The 21,009-nt window shown below is 44.4% G+C and overlaps 2 protein-coding genes across 2 annotated transcripts; both read right to left on the minus strand.

Moving 5' to 3' along the window:
* Positions 1–2,366: 2,366 nt before the first annotated feature.
* On the minus strand, positions 2,367–3,744 carry LOC127336346 (ubiquinol oxidase 1b, mitochondrial). Its single transcript, XM_051363154.2, has 3 exons — positions 3,324–3,744; positions 2,618–3,235; positions 2,367–2,518 (listed from the first exon to the last, which is right to left on the minus strand). Exons 1-3 carry the CDS (start codon positions 3,627–3,629, stop codon positions 2,459–2,461), a joined length of 984 nt encoding a protein of 327 aa, XP_051219114.1. The 5' UTR covers positions 3,630–3,744; the 3' UTR covers positions 2,367–2,458.
* A 1,953-nt stretch (positions 3,745–5,697) lies between these two features.
* Positions 5,698–12,005, minus strand: LOC127336345 (uncharacterized). The gene is made up of 6 exons (XM_051363152.1): positions 11,647–12,005; positions 11,087–11,217; positions 8,021–8,146; positions 7,736–7,863; positions 7,016–7,162; positions 5,698–6,067 (listed from the first exon to the last, which is right to left on the minus strand). The coding sequence occupies exons 1-6, from the start codon at positions 11,885–11,887 to the stop codon at positions 5,770–5,772; spliced, it is 1,071 nt and encodes a 356-aa protein (XP_051219112.1). The 5' UTR covers positions 11,888–12,005; the 3' UTR covers positions 5,698–5,769.
* Positions 12,006–21,009: the final 9,004 nt, after the last annotated feature.

Genomic DNA, 21,009 nt, shown 5'->3' on the forward strand with positions numbered 1-21,009 from the left:
CTATTCTATTCTATAGGTTGCTATAGAACTACTGTAATAAACCAGAGAATTTAAAGCAGGTGTAAATAGGAACAATAATTAAAACATGGTAAAGTAAATGCTATAATAAGTAAATTAATAGCATGTAAATAATATTAGATGAACTACAAAGGAATAAAAGACGCTCTCAGGGAAACCCTCATTCACAACTAGCATTGTTACTAAATTGATTGGGATTCAATATGTTTGTTGGTACATGTTTGCGAAGTGGGGAGAGGCCCGAATTACACCTGGGCATTTCTTGGGTCGGGCCGGGTTTCGAGCCGGGCCCGAAAAAGCCCGAACTGAAATTCCCAGGCCCGAGCCCGGTCCGGCCCGACCTTCGGGCTTACAAATTAGGCCTGAACCCGGCCCGAACTAGGCTTAAACTGTGTTTTATGCAAGCCCGAGCCCGGCCCGACCCGACGTTCGGGCTCGAAAATCAGGCCCGAACCCAGCCCGATGTGCAAGCCCGACCCGGCCCGGCCCGGAATTTTCGGGTCGGGCCGCCCATGCCCAGCTGTAGCCCGAATAAAGGTGCTCCCAGAAGCATTGTTCCACACCCCTCATGACCACTACATTCTTTCATCGCATGCCGCTCTGTATATCTACTCTCCCAACCAGTTGAACCAGTCGAGAGGGAGAGCTCCTCCTCGTCTTCCCCTCGGTGCCCTCCTCTCCCACCGCGGCCGCCCGAGGCGCTGCCAGGCAAAGCCTTGGTGGCGGCGGCGGCGGACTCTCCTTGGCTGCGTACCGGCGGGCACGGCGGCGGCGATCCGCCAAACCTTCCCTGATGCAGCGGTGCGGGGAGGTGGCGGCCATGGCGTGGATCTGTAGGTGGCGACGCCGTCGGCAGGGAGGCGCTATCGGGCCTCTCTTGCATCGTGAGGAATCCTAGGGCAGCTGCTCTAGGCATGGCGGTGGTGCCCATCTTCTCCGTCGGAGGTGGTCGGCCGGATTGGGGCTGGTTTTGAAGATCTCCTGATCTCACATCTAGTCCTAGCAGCGAGTTGGGGATGCGCGGCTGCCGGTGAAAACCGTGCTCCGACCCTCGTCGTGGCGTGGGATGGTGACGTCATGCGTCGTTACCTTCTTGAAGGCATCGCCGTCGCAGTCTGTGTCTACTCACTCGTGCTGCTCCGGGGGAAACCCTAGATCTGGGCTCGGATCGAACGATGGCGGCGCTCTATGCGTCGCTCTACCTATTGGGGCATCGTTTTTGGAGCAGCTGATGGATGGTGGTGGGCTGCGGTGGTGTGGTGTTCATCTACCGCGTAGGCGATGGTGAGTCTCGGCGGCGTGGCGCAGCGGAGTATCGGTGTTGGATGCGAGATGAAGAGCATGCACAGGATGGTGGTGTTGTCAGGCGTCATGGTGGCGTCGATGGCAGGTCTGGCAAGGTCCATGCGGTGATCCCTCTTGGAAATGGGTGCGAGGAAGACGGAGGTAGCAACTTTTGTGACGTGTGCAATGGCGTGCGCTTAGGGTCTGCTTGACTGGTTGTGCTTCTCACCTGCTAATGGGCGGCTTGGGAAGGCATTCAGTTTTAGATGATGTGTGTTGCTGTATGGTCAGGGTAATGGCCCTATTTATGGTCACCCCCTTCATCGCTGTTGTAGGTATAACGAATTGTCGCTGGAAAGGTGGCTTCGAGTTGATCTTTGTATCTCCCTTGTAAAGCTTTGCGAATAATTTAATAAAAAAAGTTGTGTGTATCCTTTGGATGCAGAAGCTGGGGCGATGCTCCTATTTCGAAAGAAAAAAAGTTGAGCTAGGCTCACCTCCCATCCTCCGTTGGTCCCTGAGGAAAGAGCATAGGAGGAGGGAGCTATTTATTTGTGGCAGTAGTATTTTTGAATCCTGATCATAGTCTCGGCGAAAAGGCTCGGCTCAGCCCCCAAATCTGATGCTCGCTTTGTTCATGATTTCTTGAGATTTTGGTGCACACAGCACGGTTGAATTTTGCAGATATAGTATCGTTTTGAGAATTTTTGGTGTGAACATCGGTCTTGTAAAGAAAACTGATGAAATTATAGTTTGTAAAACACACTAAATTCCTAGTGAACGAATATAGCTGTAGTGTATGTAAATTTGAGTGTCGACATTCAAAATTAAGTGGATGAAGCCATCCTGGTCTCAGTTCTCAAACCAGTCTTCAAGATATTTCCCTTGGAACGTTTGCTTATAACAATTTGCACGTCCATTAAAAAATCTCATTGGCAACTCATAATACAGGAGTATCATATTTACAGGCGTTACCGGCTTACATAAGGCGTAAACATCCCATCCACAGGACCAAGACACAAACTTGATTAGCCAGAACAGAGTGACAAAACAACTCCACCGACATGAAATCATTTACGTAAAGAGGGCTTAAATTGGCGACGGTGGTGTAGTACAGTGTAAAAACTGAGCAAGCATCGATCGTCTACTGAATTGATCAGTGGAACCCGAGCGGCGCAGGCGTCTCCTTGAGCGTCAGTCCCTGGTAATGGATGTCCTGCAAGAGGTATATCGAATTATCGATCAAACCAGTCAGTCTTCGGTCAATCACGCATTGCCTAATTTTGTTCGTGAACCAAAGCGAGTTAGGACGTACCGATGCGTAGTGGTTGGCGTCGCGGTGGTGCGCCTCGTCGGCGCGCACGACGGTGACGACGTCCTTGAGCTTGGCGTCGGCGGGGAGGCGCCAGTAGTCGATGGCGATGGCGGGCGCCGGCGTGTTCTCGACGATTCCCGCCTCAAGGTCCTTGAGGTATTCCGTGTACGAGTGCACGGCCTCCTCCTCCAGGTACCCCACGAACCTGTGCGCGAACTTGGGGGAGACGAGGTAGCCGACGAAGTATGCGTTGAAGAAGACGCCCTGGGCGGCGACGACGAGCGCGCGCTCCCACCAGCGCGGCTGCGTCACCTCCAGGAAGGTCATGAGGTGCATGCGCTCGTTCTCGGCCTCCTCCATCAGCGCCCGGATCCAGCCGCCGCTGTGCTCGAAGCGGCGCAGCGAGCGCAGGTGCAGCAGCACGCCGCCCACCATGGGCGGCACCGCCGCGACGGTCTCGAGGAGGAGCGCGTGGCTCGAGTGCCGGCGCTGGAAGAAGAGGTCCATGGGCACGCGCAGCGAGCGCACGGCGTAGTAGGCCACCTTGTCCGGGAGCGTCCGCGGCTCGTGGTGCTTCTTGACGTCGATCGAGGTGTCCGCCCTGTACGTGTCCCACGGCTGCACACACATATTCAGACGATCAGACATACATACACACACACCTTGATCGCTTGAGATGCTACGAATTGGCCAGAGCTGTACGTACCGTGAAGCAGAACCATGGCCATTCTGTGCCGTCCTCCCTGACGAGCTTCCGCGGCTGGACGCCCCAGTAGCTGGCCACGGCGTTCTTCTTGTTGCTCTGGTCCGTGGTCGCCGCCGCCTCCTCGGGCATCTCAGCGGCGACTTGTTTGGCATCCGTGCTGGCCATGCGGGCGGGGAAGATCCTGGCGGCCGCAGGCATGATGCCCCTCGCGCTGGCGGCGAGGCTGCCGGACGCCGGCTCGGCGGCGGCGAAGAGGCGGGGGCCGAGGTGGCGCATAAGCGTGGTTCCGGCCATTCGAGAGCTCATTGCGTGATCGGAGTATCAGACTAGTCAAAACTCTTTGTGTGGCGTGGGAAGGTCAAGGAAATGATTCGTGTTGGTGTTGTTCTGGTAACTGGTGAATGGTGATGGAACGACGACGTCTCGTGTGGGATTGGTTTTATAGGAGGAGGGCGAACCGCGAGCGACTTGGCCAAGCTAGGTGCTTCCTGGAAAGTTGCATCCATGATCCATTTCGACATGTGAGCACCGCCGCGACAGCTGAAAAGTTGTAAATTTGTGTACGTATAAAAATATCGAAAAGTGTCTGCTCCGGAGCTCTAGTGCTCCCTTCATTTTAAGAAATTCAAAAATCATATTTATAAGTTTCAAAAAGTTATAAGAAAAATTCTGGACATAGTCTTTTGTCGTAATATGCAAACATGCAAAATCCCAATGCGCTTTTTTATATTGTAGGCTACACAAAATCTGACAAAATTTGGGGATTTCGAAATATGCATACTCAGCTCCACACTTTTGTGTCACTTTTGTGCAACTTAGAACATGGACAATTTTAAATTGATGTTTTGCACATTAGGGATACAATATTTTTTTGTACATCCAGATTTTTTCAACTTCTTTGGAAACTCATAAATATGATTTTTAACTGTTTTGAAACAATGAGATCACCGGAGCCTGAGAGCCAAAAAAAAATCTCCACTCAGTATTGAAAAGTGTGCTACTCCTCGGTGGATCCCGGTCCTTGTCAGCTTTTTTTATATTTTTTTTAGCTTGTTTAGGGTTTGTGTTCTACTGAGAAAAACCATGGAGGTGATGACTATCCAAAGATAGAATAAAGTCCTCCCGTCCCGGCGGTGCGTATGGTGTCGCCAGAGGGCGTGTGTCGGAAAATAAAATATAGAAAAGTGTGCTATTAACGTACTATTACGTGCCATGTGGAGAGGGGCTGCTAAGAGCTAGCCGAGTACTATTCTAGGGTTAAAGTACGTCCTACACAATGTTATCTCTTAAGAATATGTAAACATATTTAATTTGAGACTGGACGACAGCAACAAAATTTGGAAGAGTGCATGTGCATAATTATGCGTCTCGTGATGCTTGGCCGGCGCGCTGCTTCCTGGACATAGCAGCCACTCCCGTACCGTGCCGGTGTCTGTCTTCGTCTTGCTGATAGACTAGTAGAACGAACTTACTGATCGTGGCGTCCACGGCTTCCGGCCTTCCGGGGGAGTTTCGCGAGACATCATCGTTGACGTTCTCTGTTGGCGTCAGATTCTGCTCCGCCGGTGTACGATGCGGACACGAATGGCATGCGAGCTGTTTCCATGGCGTGGATGCCACGGGAGGGCCGTGTTCCTACTAGTCGTCGCCTTTGGAGGTCAACCGGATAGGCGACTTGACCGTTCGCCGGATCGCCGTGGCCGGGAAGGCAGACGGCGATGAGAGGAAGGATCATTTGCATCAGGTGCAAACGCGCAGTCGAGCTCTACGAACGTTCCACAAGATGCCAGAATCAGAATGGAAGACGAGTCCAAATAGGTATCGAGCAGAGTAGTCGAAAGACTTGGAAAACAAGTATACGTAGTAGTATAATACTTGGTCACTTGAAGATAACTTTTGTTGTCAAACGGGTTCTAGAAAAGTATATGCTCCATTTCAATTTGAGGAAACGGTCGTGCAGGGGCAACAAACAGCTATGTACATGTCATTTTGGGGACTAGTGGCTCTATTACTACCTCCGTCCAAAATTATAGGAAATGTTATCATCTTATAACTGGAAGAGAGGGATAGAAAAAACAGTCACAACTATCCCTGCCGTGCCTCTTTGATTCGGAGAAGAAAATCAGCAAGAAAATTAGATCATATACTGTATTTCCGAATGGAAGAATGAACCCCACCTTGTCCCAAACTATCATGACCATGAATTGGACACATGTTACCAAGTTACAACAAATGGGAAGCTTGCACATGAACTCCATGCAGATACCCATTATTGACCTACCGTACGTTATGTTGCCATGAACAGAGCAACAATATTGGGCATTCGTGGCTGCATATTACGCAGAACAAGGCAAGTTACACCAGAGAATTTGAATGAAACGGGTAACTGTTTCATCGAGACCAAGAGTCTGCTCATAGGATATACAATGCCGACAAGATGTACACTTTACATGAACCTCTCCATGAGTTCGTAATCTAATGAAAGTTCTTTCAGCCCAATCATTTTGCTGTACTGCAAACTCATCCAGCCAACAAAAGATACATATGCTACAAGAAGACAGGCTCGCTTAAAACGATAAGCAAACACCCTGATGCTATGGTTGCTCACGGCCCACCTGGCAGCTCCTCGCAAGCTTCGTAGTACTATAGCGATGAACAGAAAACTAATGCCAGCCACAACCCCTGCTGCATATCCAAGCATCCATCCTGAATTCAGATCTTTTGACTTATAGGACTTTGAAAACCTGCCATATTTCGATTTCAAGTTAACAAAAGAATATGCAAATATTATTAAGATAAATGACCATGACTATTAGAAGAAGGAAAGAATAAAAGGTGAACATTGTAACCAACCAATGCAGATTGTGTAGGAGGCAAAGGTGGTTAAGTTCCTAGAGTTTAACACTTAAGTGGTGATGCAACGGTACAATCCAAGTATACATAACCACAACAACTGATAAGTATATACTTCGAACAGATAAAATTCCCAACGGCAACAAAACAACGTTCCAGAAAGTAAAAGTTTTACAGAAAAAACTACTAATATTAAGCTTAATATTTACAGACGAATTCCCAGCAGCAAAAAAAAAAAAAAAAAAAAAAAAAAAAAAAGTTCCAGAAGTATTTATGTTAGGACCTCATCGTTTTGCAGAAAAAATATATCCAACAAACCAATGAGGCCTTAAAACAATGATTTGCATTCAAAGCCACAAAGTTAGATCATATTTTCAAATGCGAGAAGAATCCCGCTAAAGTCTCAAAATATGATGATCAGGAAGTGGATACATGTTACAAGTTTCAACAGATGAGGGTTGCACATGTGTTGTAGCTACAACACGATTGATCTACCTGGAATACATTTGCCATGCTGCCATGAACAGAGCAGCAGTATTAGGCATTCCTGGCACCATAGCGTAGCAAAACAAGATAAGTTACATCAGAGGAATTCGAATGAAACAAAAAACTGTTTCATCGAGGACCAGAATCGGCTCATACGATATACAATGCCGAGAAGATGTACATTTTACATGAACCTCTCCATGAGTTTGTAATCTAATAGAAGTTCTTTCAACCCAATCATTTTGCTGTACTGCAAAGTAATCCAGCCAACAAAAGATACATATGCCACAAGAAGACAAGCTCGCTTAAAACGATAAGCAAACACCCTGATGCTATGGTTGCTTACAGCCCACCTGACAACACCGAGGAACACTCCTCGGAAGCTTCGTAGTACTATAGTGATGACTAGAGAACTCAGCATGCCAGCCACAACCCCTGCTGCTACATATCCAAGCATCCGTCCTGAACTGAAATCTTTTGACATGTAGGACTTTGAAAACCTGTCAGATTCCGATCTCAAGTTAAATGGAAGAGAATGCAAATATGTTTAAGATAAATGACCATGAATCATTGGAAGAAGGGAAGAATAAAGGTGACAATTGTAACCAAGCAATGAAAATATGAAGATTCTGTAGGCGGCAAAGGTTATTAAGTTCCTAGAGTTAGCATAACTACCCCAACTGATAAGCTTAAAGCACTAAAGCTAGTACCTTCGTCCCGGTTTATAGGGCTTGCATGTATCCCTAGATCGTCAATTTGAGCAACACAACATAAATTGTACAACATAAAAATTATATCATTAGAAAATAGAACATATGAACTTTCTAATATATGTTTTGTAATATCTTATATTATGTTGGTCAAATTTACGACCTAGGGATACACACAGGATCTATAAACCGGGACGGAGGGAGTAGTTACATTTCCCGAGCAAATAAGAGCCATAAGTACTTTTGGACATCTATGTCTGACGGAGGAAATGTGGATTAACATGAAATTATTACTTTATGGAAAAATACATCAATACCCATGTGGCAGGTAGGAATTCAGGGAAGCAAGGCATATATACTCACGATACAAATATCCTTTTCAGCATTTCAACTATTGAAGGTTCCTCAGCAGTGCAATTGAATAGCTTGTCCGGATAAACGTCAGCTTTGGTACTCCCTAACGTGTATCTGCAACTATATGATTCATTGACCTACAAGGAAAAATGATAATAAAATTACAACCTCTTAAATACTCAACAAGATACAGGGAAAAGACATGCAAACAATTGGTGATTCAAAAACTCATTGCAGAGAACATTAAGTACATCATAGTTCAGATATGTGAATTAGATGTTACATAGTGAGTACCTTGAACTTTGCTGTTGTTGACCATGCTGCACCAAAATCAGGCCGGCAATTGTGAGGAAGAGCCTCTTTTGGAGCCTCTGCCATTGCATAAGATGTTTGGCCAGAAAAATATTCTGTGTACTCAACCTACATAATCAATCCACAACACAAGTGAAAACAAGCTTGGGAGGATCCCTTTAGAATTTCTTTAAGATGGAAACGGTGCTGCTGCTGCGCCACATCATCTGGAGTCACATTCCGTTAATCGCAGAGAGGATCACAATGAACAAACTACATACATTCTCCACCTAGAAGTACTATGCTGATGTGAATTGCATACCACCAGACTTGGCTATAATTAAGTTTAATTTACCATTTTGACTAATAATCGAGTGTTGATTCTCCTTTTCTCTCTCTGATTATATAGTAGTTGTAACATGTATTTCTTTAGTCTTTACCCGTATCAAATAAGTTATGCCTAATATGTTCGACAGAATAATCCCAGTATTATTCAGTTGTTCGGGGGTAAGCAATAATTTCAAACTCTGACTGTGGCTGGAACATCATTCAGTGATTCTACTCTCAAGACTCATTGCCCTCTCCATATCAAGGTGGTAAAGTTCCCTACCGCCAGATTTTCATCCCAGGTTATGTGTTTGCTGTGCATTTAGCTTCCTTCGTCAAATGCAGGACAAATCTCTTTCTAAAATGCATGATAGCCACTTTCTCTTGGCCATCTTACTCCACATTGTTATTTTGTTTATTTTCACATTTCTCCAGAATAATCTCATCTCTCAAGATTCAAGTAATTAACTCTGAACTCTCAGGATCCAAGTGGAAAATGAATTTCCCAATGAATTTCTCTTGTATATGCTGTTACTGATATACATTTTTGGTCAAATGTAGGACAAATCTCTTTCTAATGTGCATGATAACCCACTTTCCTATAAGCTTGTGATGAAGTACCGGTTTCATAGATGGACTATTATACGCCAAAATTTGATCTGTTGTAGTATGATAATTATTTTATAGTATTGTTTAATTATGCATCCTGATGCACGTTAAAATGATGTAAAAAGCCCACCTTCCTTAAACTTGCCACCACCAGACTAATTATTTATCTCTTCAAAATTACAATTGTCAGGCTATAATGGCTGGAGGCAAACAACAAGTGGTGGCGATTGGATTTACAAAGATTTTAGCAAAAGACGTGTAAGCTCCCTTTTAAGGGCTTATGCACTAATGATGCTTCCCAACCTCAAATTACAACTTCTGAAGCGTGAACTGTGCTCCCATGGTGCTTTTATCTGTTTTGAGGTTTCAGTCAGATTCTGTCATAATGATTTTCAAATGGGAGATATACACTTGTGGTGCTGTCCTTAGTATTCTTTACCTCATATTCTTTGCAATAGTGGCTACAAACTATATCTCAACATAGCAGATATTCCGTACACCCACTACGTTCTTTGTTAGGATCATGCCTTGCATCTGGCTACGGGTAATTCTGCTCCTAAAATTCTGGAATTGCAGAAGCGCCATCAACAAAGGAATTGGAGCTTATAACATGCACTCTCCAAATGATGGCATGTGGAGGTACTCTGCTCTTCCATATTTCGTCATGTCATTATCTACCCAGTAAACTAGCAATATTAGAATCGTTATATTTAGTTGTTGCAGCTGAACACATAGCAAGTGGCTTTGCTAGATTAAGTATGTGAGTTATGTACCAGATTGTGACTGTCGGTCCTTTTTACCCTTGTAACTTGTTCATGATTAACGCAAGAAGATCCAAGCATGGGGAGCAGAGATACATCTGAACACATTATGCAAAGACTATTTTGCTAACTTCGACTTCCATTTCATTTAGCAGATGGAGCAGCTCGAATAAGTAGAATCACAAAGGGGAGCAGAATCTGCCGCATGGTCATATGGAACTTTAACCAGATGCATCATGTGTCATTTAAACAGAAAGAATAGCTAGACAGCAACTGCGTTTGCCTGAGTTAAGGCAATGCTTTATTAGTTGATACTTATGCTGCTGCAGAGATCCTTGTATGATACGGATACCTTATCACTGATCATTTGCAATTGTAACACGTGAGAAGAAAACTTAGATTATGCTCTTTTTGTGAACTTTGTTTGGGCTTATCTACCATGGTCTCAGAAAAGAGTATTTTCCTTGCATGCTACACAAGTCCAGACTGTTAAGTGGAGGAAAGATGCCCATTGTTGCTATTAATTTACTCTTACGAAGTATGTACAATGCAGAAAATATGAGCATTCTTTCCAAGAGTTTGAAGTCAGTACATTGTTTTGTATTTAGACGTACAATTCTTGAGAAAATCATCTAAAAGTGTAACAGCCATGGCAACGCGAAGGTATTCAACTAATCCATGAGCTAAGTGCGGTTGTTTATTTTGGCTTCGTATGAACTGCTAAAGAAGCCTCAAGTTCTATGCCTTGTAGTTGCTGGACTTTTTAAACCCCTATATTCAGTATGATACCATTGTTGTTGATGACATAAGTTCTTGTTCTGCAGTCACTGTCGAGACTAAGAAATCAATCCTGACTATATTATACTAAGAAATATGACTTACAACAATAGGTTAAGCGTATGGGTTGCTCAGTTCTTTTAGAATACTTCCATAAGAAATACTTCCTCTGCCTAAAAATAAGTGTCACAACTTTTTTTAGATGTATCTACAACTAAAGAATATCCAAATACATCTGTATCAACAAAATTAAACACTTATTTTTAGACAGAATTAATATATTACGAATTACAATTGTTTTGATTAATGTGTCTAGGTCTAACTTTGCTGTACCGTAGCAACACACGGCATTCAACTAGTTTCCTTTATTTTGGAGTTGAGAATGCATACAAGGCATCAACAATCTGTATATATTAGATACCTATAGACAGCCCAAATCTAGAGGAGCTGAATGTGAAATAGCTTCATAACTAATTAACACAGGTCTTATAAAATGCTATTGTGCTTCTATAAAAAGGTAAAGCAAGTGAAAAATTGAACCAATCGGCCTTAGAGAAACAAAAAAAAAAAACATAATCACAGCATGAGTTCTCACCTCGAAAACTGATGCCCAGTAGTAGTCATCATGGCAGCGGAATCTTCGATTACTTGAGGGGTAAAATACATGCTTAGCTCTATAGTTCAACAGTCCAAGCTCGCAAATCTTCGATGACCGGATGTCCACGCCTACAGTGTGCCAACAACCGCATCAAGCTAAACTGGTGGTACACATCTAATCAACACACTTCGATCTAAAGAAAGGATTGTAATGGCATCTTAAGCTTACTAAATGAGGTACAGCATAATCAGCAACCGACAGACACTCTAGTAATAGGATATCACAATCCACATGCTAACATAATACCTATAAGGCTATAAGTCATCAAGACGCAAGCACCTCCTGGACTCTGTGGAACAAAATGGTAAAGTTGTACTAGAAACAGCTACTTTGCAGCTAAAGGAGTACTACATAAAATGGAATGGATCCTCAAATTTGCAGCAAAGTTATTCACGCCGAACACCAGAGTAGCTAAATTGCATGCTTATTTAGCGCTAGAAACAGAATGGACATAAATCGGGAAACTAAGGGTAGGAAGGGAATGAACAGTGGCCGACCAGTGGAGAGGATGCGGCAAGTGGAGGGCATGGAGACAGATGCGGTGGATGAGAGTCCGCCGAGGGCGAGGCCCGCGATGCCGACGAGAAAGGAGAAGAGGAATGACGCCGCGATGGGGAAGGCCACCCCGAGCACGCCGCGGACAGCAGCCCCGCGCCGCCGCCTGCTGCCCTCCGCTGGCTCTGCCCCAACGCTTGCGGCAGCCCGTGGTGGCCCGGGCTCTGCCGCCGAGGGATCCATCAAGCGGACGTGCGATCCATCACCGATAGGCCGGCGAGCGGCGGTCGCCGGAAGCCGGCGGTGGTGGAAGGTGCAGGTGGAATTGGGGGCGATGGCTGGTTGGAACTTGGAACACGGTGTAGGCCATACTTTTCTTGGGCTTTTGGTGGGTGCCACTTGGGACTATGGAAGGCTATCTGGGCCGTAAATGCAGGCCTGTCAAGTTTAGTCAACGAAGGTTTGCTCTAAGAACTATTCTTCATTTTCATCTTTTGCGGTTTTAAACTAGGGAATAACTTTTTTTTTTGTTGAAAGAGCAGGACTCGCGAGCTTTATTAATCAAATATACTCGTAATAGATACATCGTCAATTAACAGAAAAACGATAAAACTTGACAGATCATCTACCAACACACATGGGAGTGAATTCATCTCTCCCGATAAGCAATCAGCAAGTTTGCTTCCATATTATAGAAACTAAACTCACAAATAGAAAACACATAAGCTTGGATATAAATATCATCAAAAAGAACAGCCAACGCCATTGATGGAAAACTTCCCGTTTGGAGGGCTTCAATCACTTGTAGACAATCAGATTGAATAATAATATGCAAAGAGCCCACCTTATTGGCTAATGCAATGCCTCTACTAATCGTTTGAGATTCTAAGGTGTTTGCATCAGTAGCATATTGGACCGAAACATTACATGCAGCAACAAATCACCCATGAACATCTCTAATGATTGCTCCTATTCCACTTGTAAGATTTCCTTGATTGAATTTGCATCTATGTTGACCATAACATGTCCTTCTTTCGCTTTTATCCATACACTCTTCGTATTCGCAGAATTATTACTAATTGCTCTTATATTATTTGTTGTGATTACTCGAATGAATAGCGCATCAATTGAATTTATAGGTACTTCCACAAGTTGGCGACACATCTACCATATATACCAGGAGGCCATAAGAATTAATTCCCTTTGCACTTTTTAACCTTCTATTCACTGTAAATTCTTTAAGAACAACACTATCTGCTCAGTCAACTAGCATTGCATCTTCTATCTTATCTGCTACTCCAAGTTTCCACCAAACTTCACAGCCAAAGAGAGTATGTCATATATCTTTGTAGGGATTTGTAGCATAGAAAACAAAAAAGATCATACCGCAAGAACGAAAAACAAGTGAAGATCTAATCTAGTAGATGGTAGCAACGAGATGGGATAAACGTACTCTCAAAGATCGCTAAGCGTTAACGAGATAAATCTTGTGGATGATGTACTTGATCATTTGCCGCTCTCAAGAGCGGGTAGAAGATCCTGATGGTGCCACAATCGGGCAGCACCTCCGCACTCGGTCACACGTACTGTGTTGATGAAGACGCCCTTCTCCCTGTTCTAGCGGGCAGCGAAAGTAGTAGATCCTCCTCGGAATCCCGGAAGCACGACGGCGTGGTGACGGTGGTGGAGATCTCCTGCAGGTCTTCACCGTAGCCGTGCGGGAGAGAGGTGGAGGAGGGTGGGCTAGGGTTTGGGAGAGATGAGTGGGGCACCGGCCTTGGTGTTTTTGGGTGGTGCGGCCAACAATGTGGCCGGCCCCTTCCCTCCTCTCCCCTTTATATAGGTGGAAAACCCTAGCTCCCAATCATACTCCCTCTAGGAGTCTTATTGGAAACTTACCACAAATGCAAAAGTCAAAAACTAGTCAAGGTGGGACTTTTCCCCCTTTCCTTTTGAGTTGGCCGGCCAAGGAAGTGGAGGCCACTATGGACTCCACCTTCCCCCTTTGTGTTGGAGATATGCCCAAGAGGCAATAATAAAAGTGGTTATTATATATCTTTATGTTTATGATAAATGTTTATATACCATGTTATAATTGTATAAACTGAAACATTGATACATGTGTGTTATGTAAACAACAATGAGTCCCTAGTAAGCCTCTTAACTAGCTTGTTGATTAATAGATGATTAGTTTCATAATCATGAACATTGGATGTTATTAATAACAAGGTTATATCATTATATGAATGATGTAATGGACACACCCAATTAAGCGTAGCATAAGATCACGTCATTGAGTTATTTGCTATAAGCTTTCGATACATAGTTACCTAGTCCTTTCGACCATGAGATCATGTAAATCACTTATACCGGAAAGGTACTTTGATTACATCAAACGCCACTGCGTAAATGGGTGGTTATAAAGGTGGGATTAAGTATCCGGAAAGTATGAGTTGAGCCATATGGATCAACAGTGGGATTTGTCCATCCCGATGACGGATAGATATACTCTGGGCCCTCTCGGTGGAATGTCGTCTAATTAGCTTGCAAGCATATGAATGGTTCATAAGAGATGACATACCACGGTAAGAGTAAAGAGTACTTGTCAGGAGACGAGGTTGAACAAGGTATAGAGAGATACCAATGATCAAACCTCGGACAAGTAAAATATCGCGTGACAAAGGGAATTGGTATCGTATGTGAATGGTTCATTCGATCACTAAGTCATCGTTGAATATGTGGGAGCCATTATGGATCTCCAGATCCCACTATTGGTTATTGGTCGGAGAGAGTTCTCAACCATGTCTACATAGTTCGCGAACCGTAGGGTGACACACTTAAGGTTTGATGTTGTATTAGTAGAACTTGAATATGGAATGGAGTTCGAAGTTTTGTTCGGAGTCTCGTATGGGATCCCGGACATCACGAGGAGTTCCGGAATGGTCCGGAGAATAAGATTCATATATAGGAAGTCATTTTATAAGTTTGAAAATGATCCGATGATTTTATGGAAGGTTCTAGAAGGTTCTAGAAAAGTCCGGAAGAAATCACTTTGGAAGGCGGAGTCCCGGAGGGACTCCACCACCCATGGCCGGCCAACCCTAGAGGGGTGGAGTCCCAAGTGGACTCCACCAAGGGGGCCGGCCACCCCCCCTCATGGAAGGGTGGGAATCCCACTTGAGGTGGGAGTCCCACTTTGGGTAGGTTTCCCTACACATGGAAGGTTTTGGGTTGGGGTCTTATTCGAAGACTTGTAGTCCAACACTTGGGGGTTCCACCTATATAATGAGGGGCCAAGGGGAGGGGGCCGACCACCACAACACCACCACCTTGGCCGCACCCCAAGGAGGCCGGCCACCCCCTCTCCCCAAACCCTAGCCACCCCACTCCTCCACCTCTCCCGCAACGCTTAGCGAAGCTCCGTCGGAGATCTCCATCGGCACCACCACCACGCCGTCGTGCTGCCGGATTCAAGGAGGAGCTACTACTTCCGCTGCCCGCTGGAACGGGGAGAAGGACGTCGTCTTCATCAACACCGAACGTGTGACCGAGTACGGAGGTGCTGCCCGATTGTGACACCGTCAAGATCTTCTACGCGCTTTTGAAAGCGGCAAATGATCGTCTACCGCAGCAACAAGAGCCTCATCTTGTAGGCTTTGGAAATCTTCAAGGGTGAGTCTCGTTCATCCCCTCATTGCTCCCGTCTTCTAGATTGCATCTTGGCTTGGATTGCGTTCTCGCGGTAGGAATTTTTTTGTTTTCTATGCAATGAATCCCTACAGTGGTATCAAAGCCGTGTCTATGCATAGATGGTTGCACGAGTAGAACACAATGGTTTTGTGGGCGTTGATGCTTATGTTGTCTTTAGTTTGAGTACTTTGCATCTTTGTGGCATAGTGGGATGAAGCGGCTCGGGCTAACTTTACATGACCGCGTTCATGAGATTTGCTCCACGCTCGACATGCAACTTGTATTGCATAAGTGGCTTTGCGGGTGTCTGTCTCTCCTACTATAGTGAAGATTCAATTTACTCTTCTATTGACAACACTAGTATCACCGTTGTGGTTCATGTTCGTAGGTAGATTAGATCTCACTCGAAAACCCTAAACCACGTAAAATATGAATTAGAGACGTCTAACTTGTTTTTGCAGGGTTTGGTGATGTGATATGGCCATAATGTGATGATGAATATGTATGAGATGATCATTATTGTATTGTGGCAACCGGCAGGAGCCTTATGGTTGTCTTTAAATTTCATGTTGAGTAGTATTTCAAAGAAGTTGTAATAGTTGCTACATGGGAGAACAATCATGAAGACGGCGCCATTGACCTTGACGCTACGCCGACGATGATGGAGATCATGCCCGTTGATGATGGAGATCATGTCCGTGCTTTGGAGATGAAGATCAAAGGCGCAAAGACAAAAGGGCCATATCATATCACATATGAACTGCATGTGATGTTAATCCTTTTATGCATCTTATTTTGCTTAGATCGCGACGGTAGCATTATAAGATGATCCCTCTCACTAAAATATCAAGATAATAAAGTGTTCATCCTTAGTAGCACCGTTGCCAAGACTTGTCATTTCGAAGCATCTCGTGATGATCGGGTGTGATAGAATCAACAAGTGCATACAGCGGGTGACAAGGGATTAACTTGTCAATGCCTACGGGTTGTAGACTAGGGTTTAGTTGGAAGTAGAGGGCAAGTAGATCTCGAAGGTTTCAGCCGAAAAGTACTCGACGATATGAAAACTAGGGTTTGCGAGACAATGATTCGATGCTTTCTTTGTCCCTCGACTCCCCCTTATATAGGAGGTTGAGCCAAGGGATTCGTATTGTACAAGTTACAGAGTCCGGGAGGGTTTCCAACTCATCCCGCAAGATTACAAATATTATCTCCTAATACAAGTCTAGCTTTCCTTAATAACAACTTGGGCTTCCGATTCTTCTTATTCTTCGAGTCGTGGGCCTTCAGTAAACCCCGGGTACTATCTTCGGCAGGCCCATTGGGGGTGCCTATGTCAGTAGCCCCCGAGATTTTGCTTGAATCGTAGAGTCAGGGAAAATCTCCACTGTTTATATTTACTCGACAACTTTAAACTTCTCTATATTTTTTCATATGAATTTCTATATTGTACAGGGATAATGGTAATTGGGGCTAGTTCATCTGACGGATCAGGTACTAGTTAACTGCTCTAGTGGCAATCCGCAAAAACCTACTTCAAGATCACATCCCTGGACATGATCTCGGGATACTGGTGTAAACTTCGACAGGTGCCGCTTAAGGTCTTACCATTCTGTCGAGTCCCAGTCATATTTATCGGGTACCTAACGCGTCCGTTAGGATTTTTCTTCGTATCTGTTGATACGGATAAAAGTAGCAAACCGACGTCAGAGACGGCGCCACGCCACACATAACGGATCTGGGGTCTTACCTTCGCAAAGTTTTGCGGCATTCAGAAATTGTTCGCAACTTTGGCGTTCTGAGAATATATTGTCGAGTGCGTATTCGGCTGTTGGAATGGCACATTTTATTGAGTCAACGGATGACTTATATTGACCTCCCGATGGGAGTATATGTAGAGTTACTTATAACTCGAAATATACTCTCTTGTTCTTCTATCTTTCTTCTTTTCTCTTTTTTTTATAATTTCATCGGGCACGCGAACAGCGTTCCCGATGGGAGTAGCCCCCGAGGCTACAGCCAAGGACTTGTGCTTGGGTGTAGGCTCCACGCCTTATGCCGCTATATTTTCTTTTCTCTCCCGATATTTTCAAATCTCTCGGGTGCGCGAACAGCGCTCCCGATGGGAGTAGCCCCCGAGGCTATGAGCAAATATTTGTATTTGATCATAGGCTCACACCATTTCTATTTTGTCTTTCTCGAACTTTTCATTTTTTCCAAAGTAGCCCCCGAGCATTTGATCAAAAACTTGTATTTGATCAAAGGCTCTCCAATATCTTTTGCTGTCGCCTTTTTATGAAACTGTTGAGTCGAAATTTTCTCTTGCTAAGATGACATCATTGCTGACGATAGCCACGACCGCTGTTCCTGGAAATCTCGAGATGTTCTCTCTCGCTGCCTTGCGGGCCCAAGTTACGCATCATATTGACACGTCGTGCAAGTGGGGGACACACGTCCTCCGCTTTTCCTGGCGCACGCACTGTAACTCTTCCAGGGTGAAATTATTTTTTTACTCCTGTTCCACGTGTACATCATATGCTTCACGCTTTTTACATCCAACGGTACGCCGCTTCGCCGCACCTCTATTTAAGGTCTCCTTCTTCTTCCTCCAGCACTTTCGCTCGCGCCGCTCCTCTGTTCTCTTCTGCAAAAATCCCCTCTTGCGCCCCATAACTCCTTGAGCTCAGCCACTCTCACACTGTACTCCTGCGCCATTGTTGATGCCACTTGATGACCCACAAGTATAGGGGGTGTATCGTAGTATCTTCGATAAGTAAGAATGTCGATCCCAACGAGGAGCAGAAGGTGTTGACAAGCAGTTTCGATGAAGGATTCACTGTAAATGCTCACGGACAAGTATTCAGGGAGTTTTGATGTAACAGTTGAATAAAGTACGAGTAAGTAAAGTGCGAGAGTAACAATTGCAGCTAGTGGCCCAATCCTTTTTAGCGCAAAGGACAAGCCGGGTTGTTTACTTATAATGACCAAACGTTCTCGAGGACACACGGGATTTTAGTCCAGTGCTTTCGCTACATACGGCTAAATAATCTTCATTGTTATGATAAGTGTTGTGTGGGTGAACCTATGCTAATGTACCACCCTTCCTAGGACTAATACATACTTGTGATTATACCCCTTGCAAGCATCCGCAACTACAAGAAAGTAATTAAGAATAAATCTAACCACAGCCTTAAACTCTGAGATCCTGCTATCCCTCCTGCTTCGATATACCAACGGGGGTTTAGGTTTCTGTCACTCCGGCAACCCCGCAATTGGCAAACGAGTACAAGATGCATTCCCCTAGGCCCATAAAGGTGAAGTGTCATGTAGTCGACGTTCACATGACACCACTAGAAGAATAACACCACAACTTAAATATCATACCATTGAATATTACTCAACCATAGTTCACTACTAACAGTTAGACTTCACCCATGTCCTCAAGAACTAAACGAACTACTCACGAGACATCATATGGAACATGATCAGAGGTGATATGATGATGAATAACAATCTGAACATAAACCTTGGTTCAATGGTTTCACTCAATAGCATCAACAACAAGTAGAAATCTCGCCCGGGAGAGTTTCCCCTATCAAACAATCAAGATCAAACCCAAATTGCTACGGCGGTGACGGTGTCCAGCGGTGGAGACGGCGGTGATGATGGTGGAGATGATGATGATGGTGATGGAGATGATGTCCAGCTCGATGACGGTGACGATGGCGTCGATTTCCCTCTTCGGGAGGGAATTTCCCCGGCGGATTCCTGCCCGCCGGAGAGCTCTTTTCTCTCTGGTGTTCTCCGCCCCGCAGAGGCGGCTGTAACTCTTCGTGAGGTACCCTCTGTGGCTTAGGTCTTCGGGACGAAGGGTTTCGCGAAGAAAAGGAGGCGAAAGGGGCTGTGGGGCCTCCACACCACAGGGTGGCGCGGCCAGGCCATGGGTCGCGCCGGCCTGTGGTCTGGCCCCACCTTGGGCCTTCTCAGCTCCCCCTTCTGGCTTCCTTCGTCATCTAGAAAAATAGGATTTTTGGTATAATTTCCTTCCACAGTTGATCTTCCGAAATATTGCGTTCTGACGGTGCTTTTTCCAGCAGAATCCTGGCTCCGGTGCTTGATCCTCCAATAATGATGAAACATGCAAAATAGATGAAATAACATAAGTATTGTGTCCAAATATGAAATATATCAATGAATAACAGCAAATTATGATACAAAATAGTGATGCAAATTGGACGTATCAACTCCCCCCCAAGCTTAGACTTCGCTTGTCCCCAAGCGAAACTGAACTCGGTAAACAGGACCACATGTTTATGGAGTGAAGAGTCGATAAATAAAATACGGACAAGAAGCATCATATTCATTCACACAAGACATTCTAGTAAACAACTTCCTCATATAACTCAACTTGAAACAAGTATAAAGTAATCACAAATAAAGGTGCATAAGAAATCATAGTTGGTGATGGCAAACTTCGTTCTTGGTCAGAGAACAATTAACAGATTATACTTATCTCATTGAGCAACGCTCTCATGTTAAAGTTTATAAGGCACAACTTGCATACTCAATCATAATGGTCTCCTCATGATCATTGATAACTTGCAAAGCTATATTCATTCGGATAAAACTTGTACTAAACAAGAAAGAGTAAAGACATGATGAAGCAAATCACAATATAATAGTTTGATCACAACAACTCAAATGCTTGCTTAAGATGGAGGGAAATAGGTTTACTGACTCAACGTAAAGTAAAAGACAGGCCCTTCGCAGAGGGAAGCAGGGATTAAATCATGTGCTAGAGCTTTTCAATTTTGAAATCATATAAAGAGAATGAAAGTAACATTTTGAGAGGTGTTTGTTGTTGTCAACGACTGGTAGCGGGTACTCTAACCCCCTTGCCAGACAAACCTTCAAAGAGCGGCTCCCATTTTATTTTTATTTTTGTGTGGCACTCCTTCCAACCTTTCTTTCACAAACCATGGCTAACCGAATCCTCGGGTGCCTGCCAGCAATCTCATACCATGAAGGAGTGCCTTTTTATTTTAGTTTTATTATGATGACTCTCCTCCCCACCTTTGCTTTCTCAAGCCATGGCTAACCGAATCCTTCGGGTGCCGTCCAACAATCACATACCATGGAGGAGTGTCTATTTAGGTTAATTAATTTGGGACTGGGAATCCCATTGCCAGCTCTTTTTGCAAAGTTATTGGATAAGCGGATGAAGCCACTAGTCCATTGGTGAAAGTCGCCCAACAAGATTGAAAGATAAAACACCACATACTTCCTCATGAGCTATAAAACATTGACACAAATAAGAGATAATAAATTTTGAATTATTTAAAGGTAGCACACGAAGTATTTACTTGGAATGGCAGGAAATACCATGTAGTAGGTAGTTATGGTGGACACAAATGGCATAGGTTTGGGTTGAGGTTTGGATGCACGAGAAGTATTCCCTCTCAGTACAGGTCTTTGGCTAGCAAGGTTAATTAGCAAGCATAAGAGTCGAGGGAAAACAAACAAATATACATGTGGCAGAAACAATCATGCATCTTCCTTGTAAGCACAAACAATTTTAACTTCAGAATAATAAGCTATGAGCTAATCAAGAAAGGAAGACAATGAAACAACTACATGTATTTTTCTTTTCTACTTAAACCTCAAAGTGTTGTTGC

Source organism: Lolium perenne, chromosome 2 (genome assembly GCF_019359855.2).
Source record: "Lolium perenne isolate Kyuss_39 chromosome 2, Kyuss_2.0, whole genome shotgun sequence".
Classification (NCBI taxonomy): Eukaryota; Viridiplantae; Streptophyta; class Magnoliopsida; order Poales; family Poaceae; genus Lolium; species Lolium perenne.

Bases quoted from the DNA above. Each gene is read 5' to 3' on its own strand.
- LOC127336346 (XM_051363154.2), bottom strand. From the start codon at position 3,629: ATGAGCTCTCGAATGGCCGGAACCACGCTTATGCGCCACCTCGGCCCC. The intron at 3,236-3,323 runs GTACGTACAGCT...ATGTGTGTGCAG, and splicing joins GGCCATGGTTCTGCTTCACG to CCGTGGGACACGTACAGGGC. The intron at 2,519-2,617 runs GTACGTCCTAAC...TACCTCTTGCAG, and splicing joins ACGCCAACCACTACGCATCG to GACATCCATTACCAGGGACT.
- LOC127336345 (XM_051363152.1), bottom strand. From the start codon at position 11,887: ATGGATCCCTCGGCGGCAGAGCCCGGGCCACCACGGGCTGCCGCAAGC. The intron at 11,218-11,646 runs GTCGGCCACTGT...GGCACACTGTAG, and splicing joins TTGCCGCATCCTCTCCACTG to GCGTGGACATCCGGTCATCG. The intron at 8,147-11,086 runs GTGAGAACTCAT...TTGATTATGTAG, and splicing joins ACTGGGCATCAGTTTTCGAG to GTTGAGTACACAGAATATTT.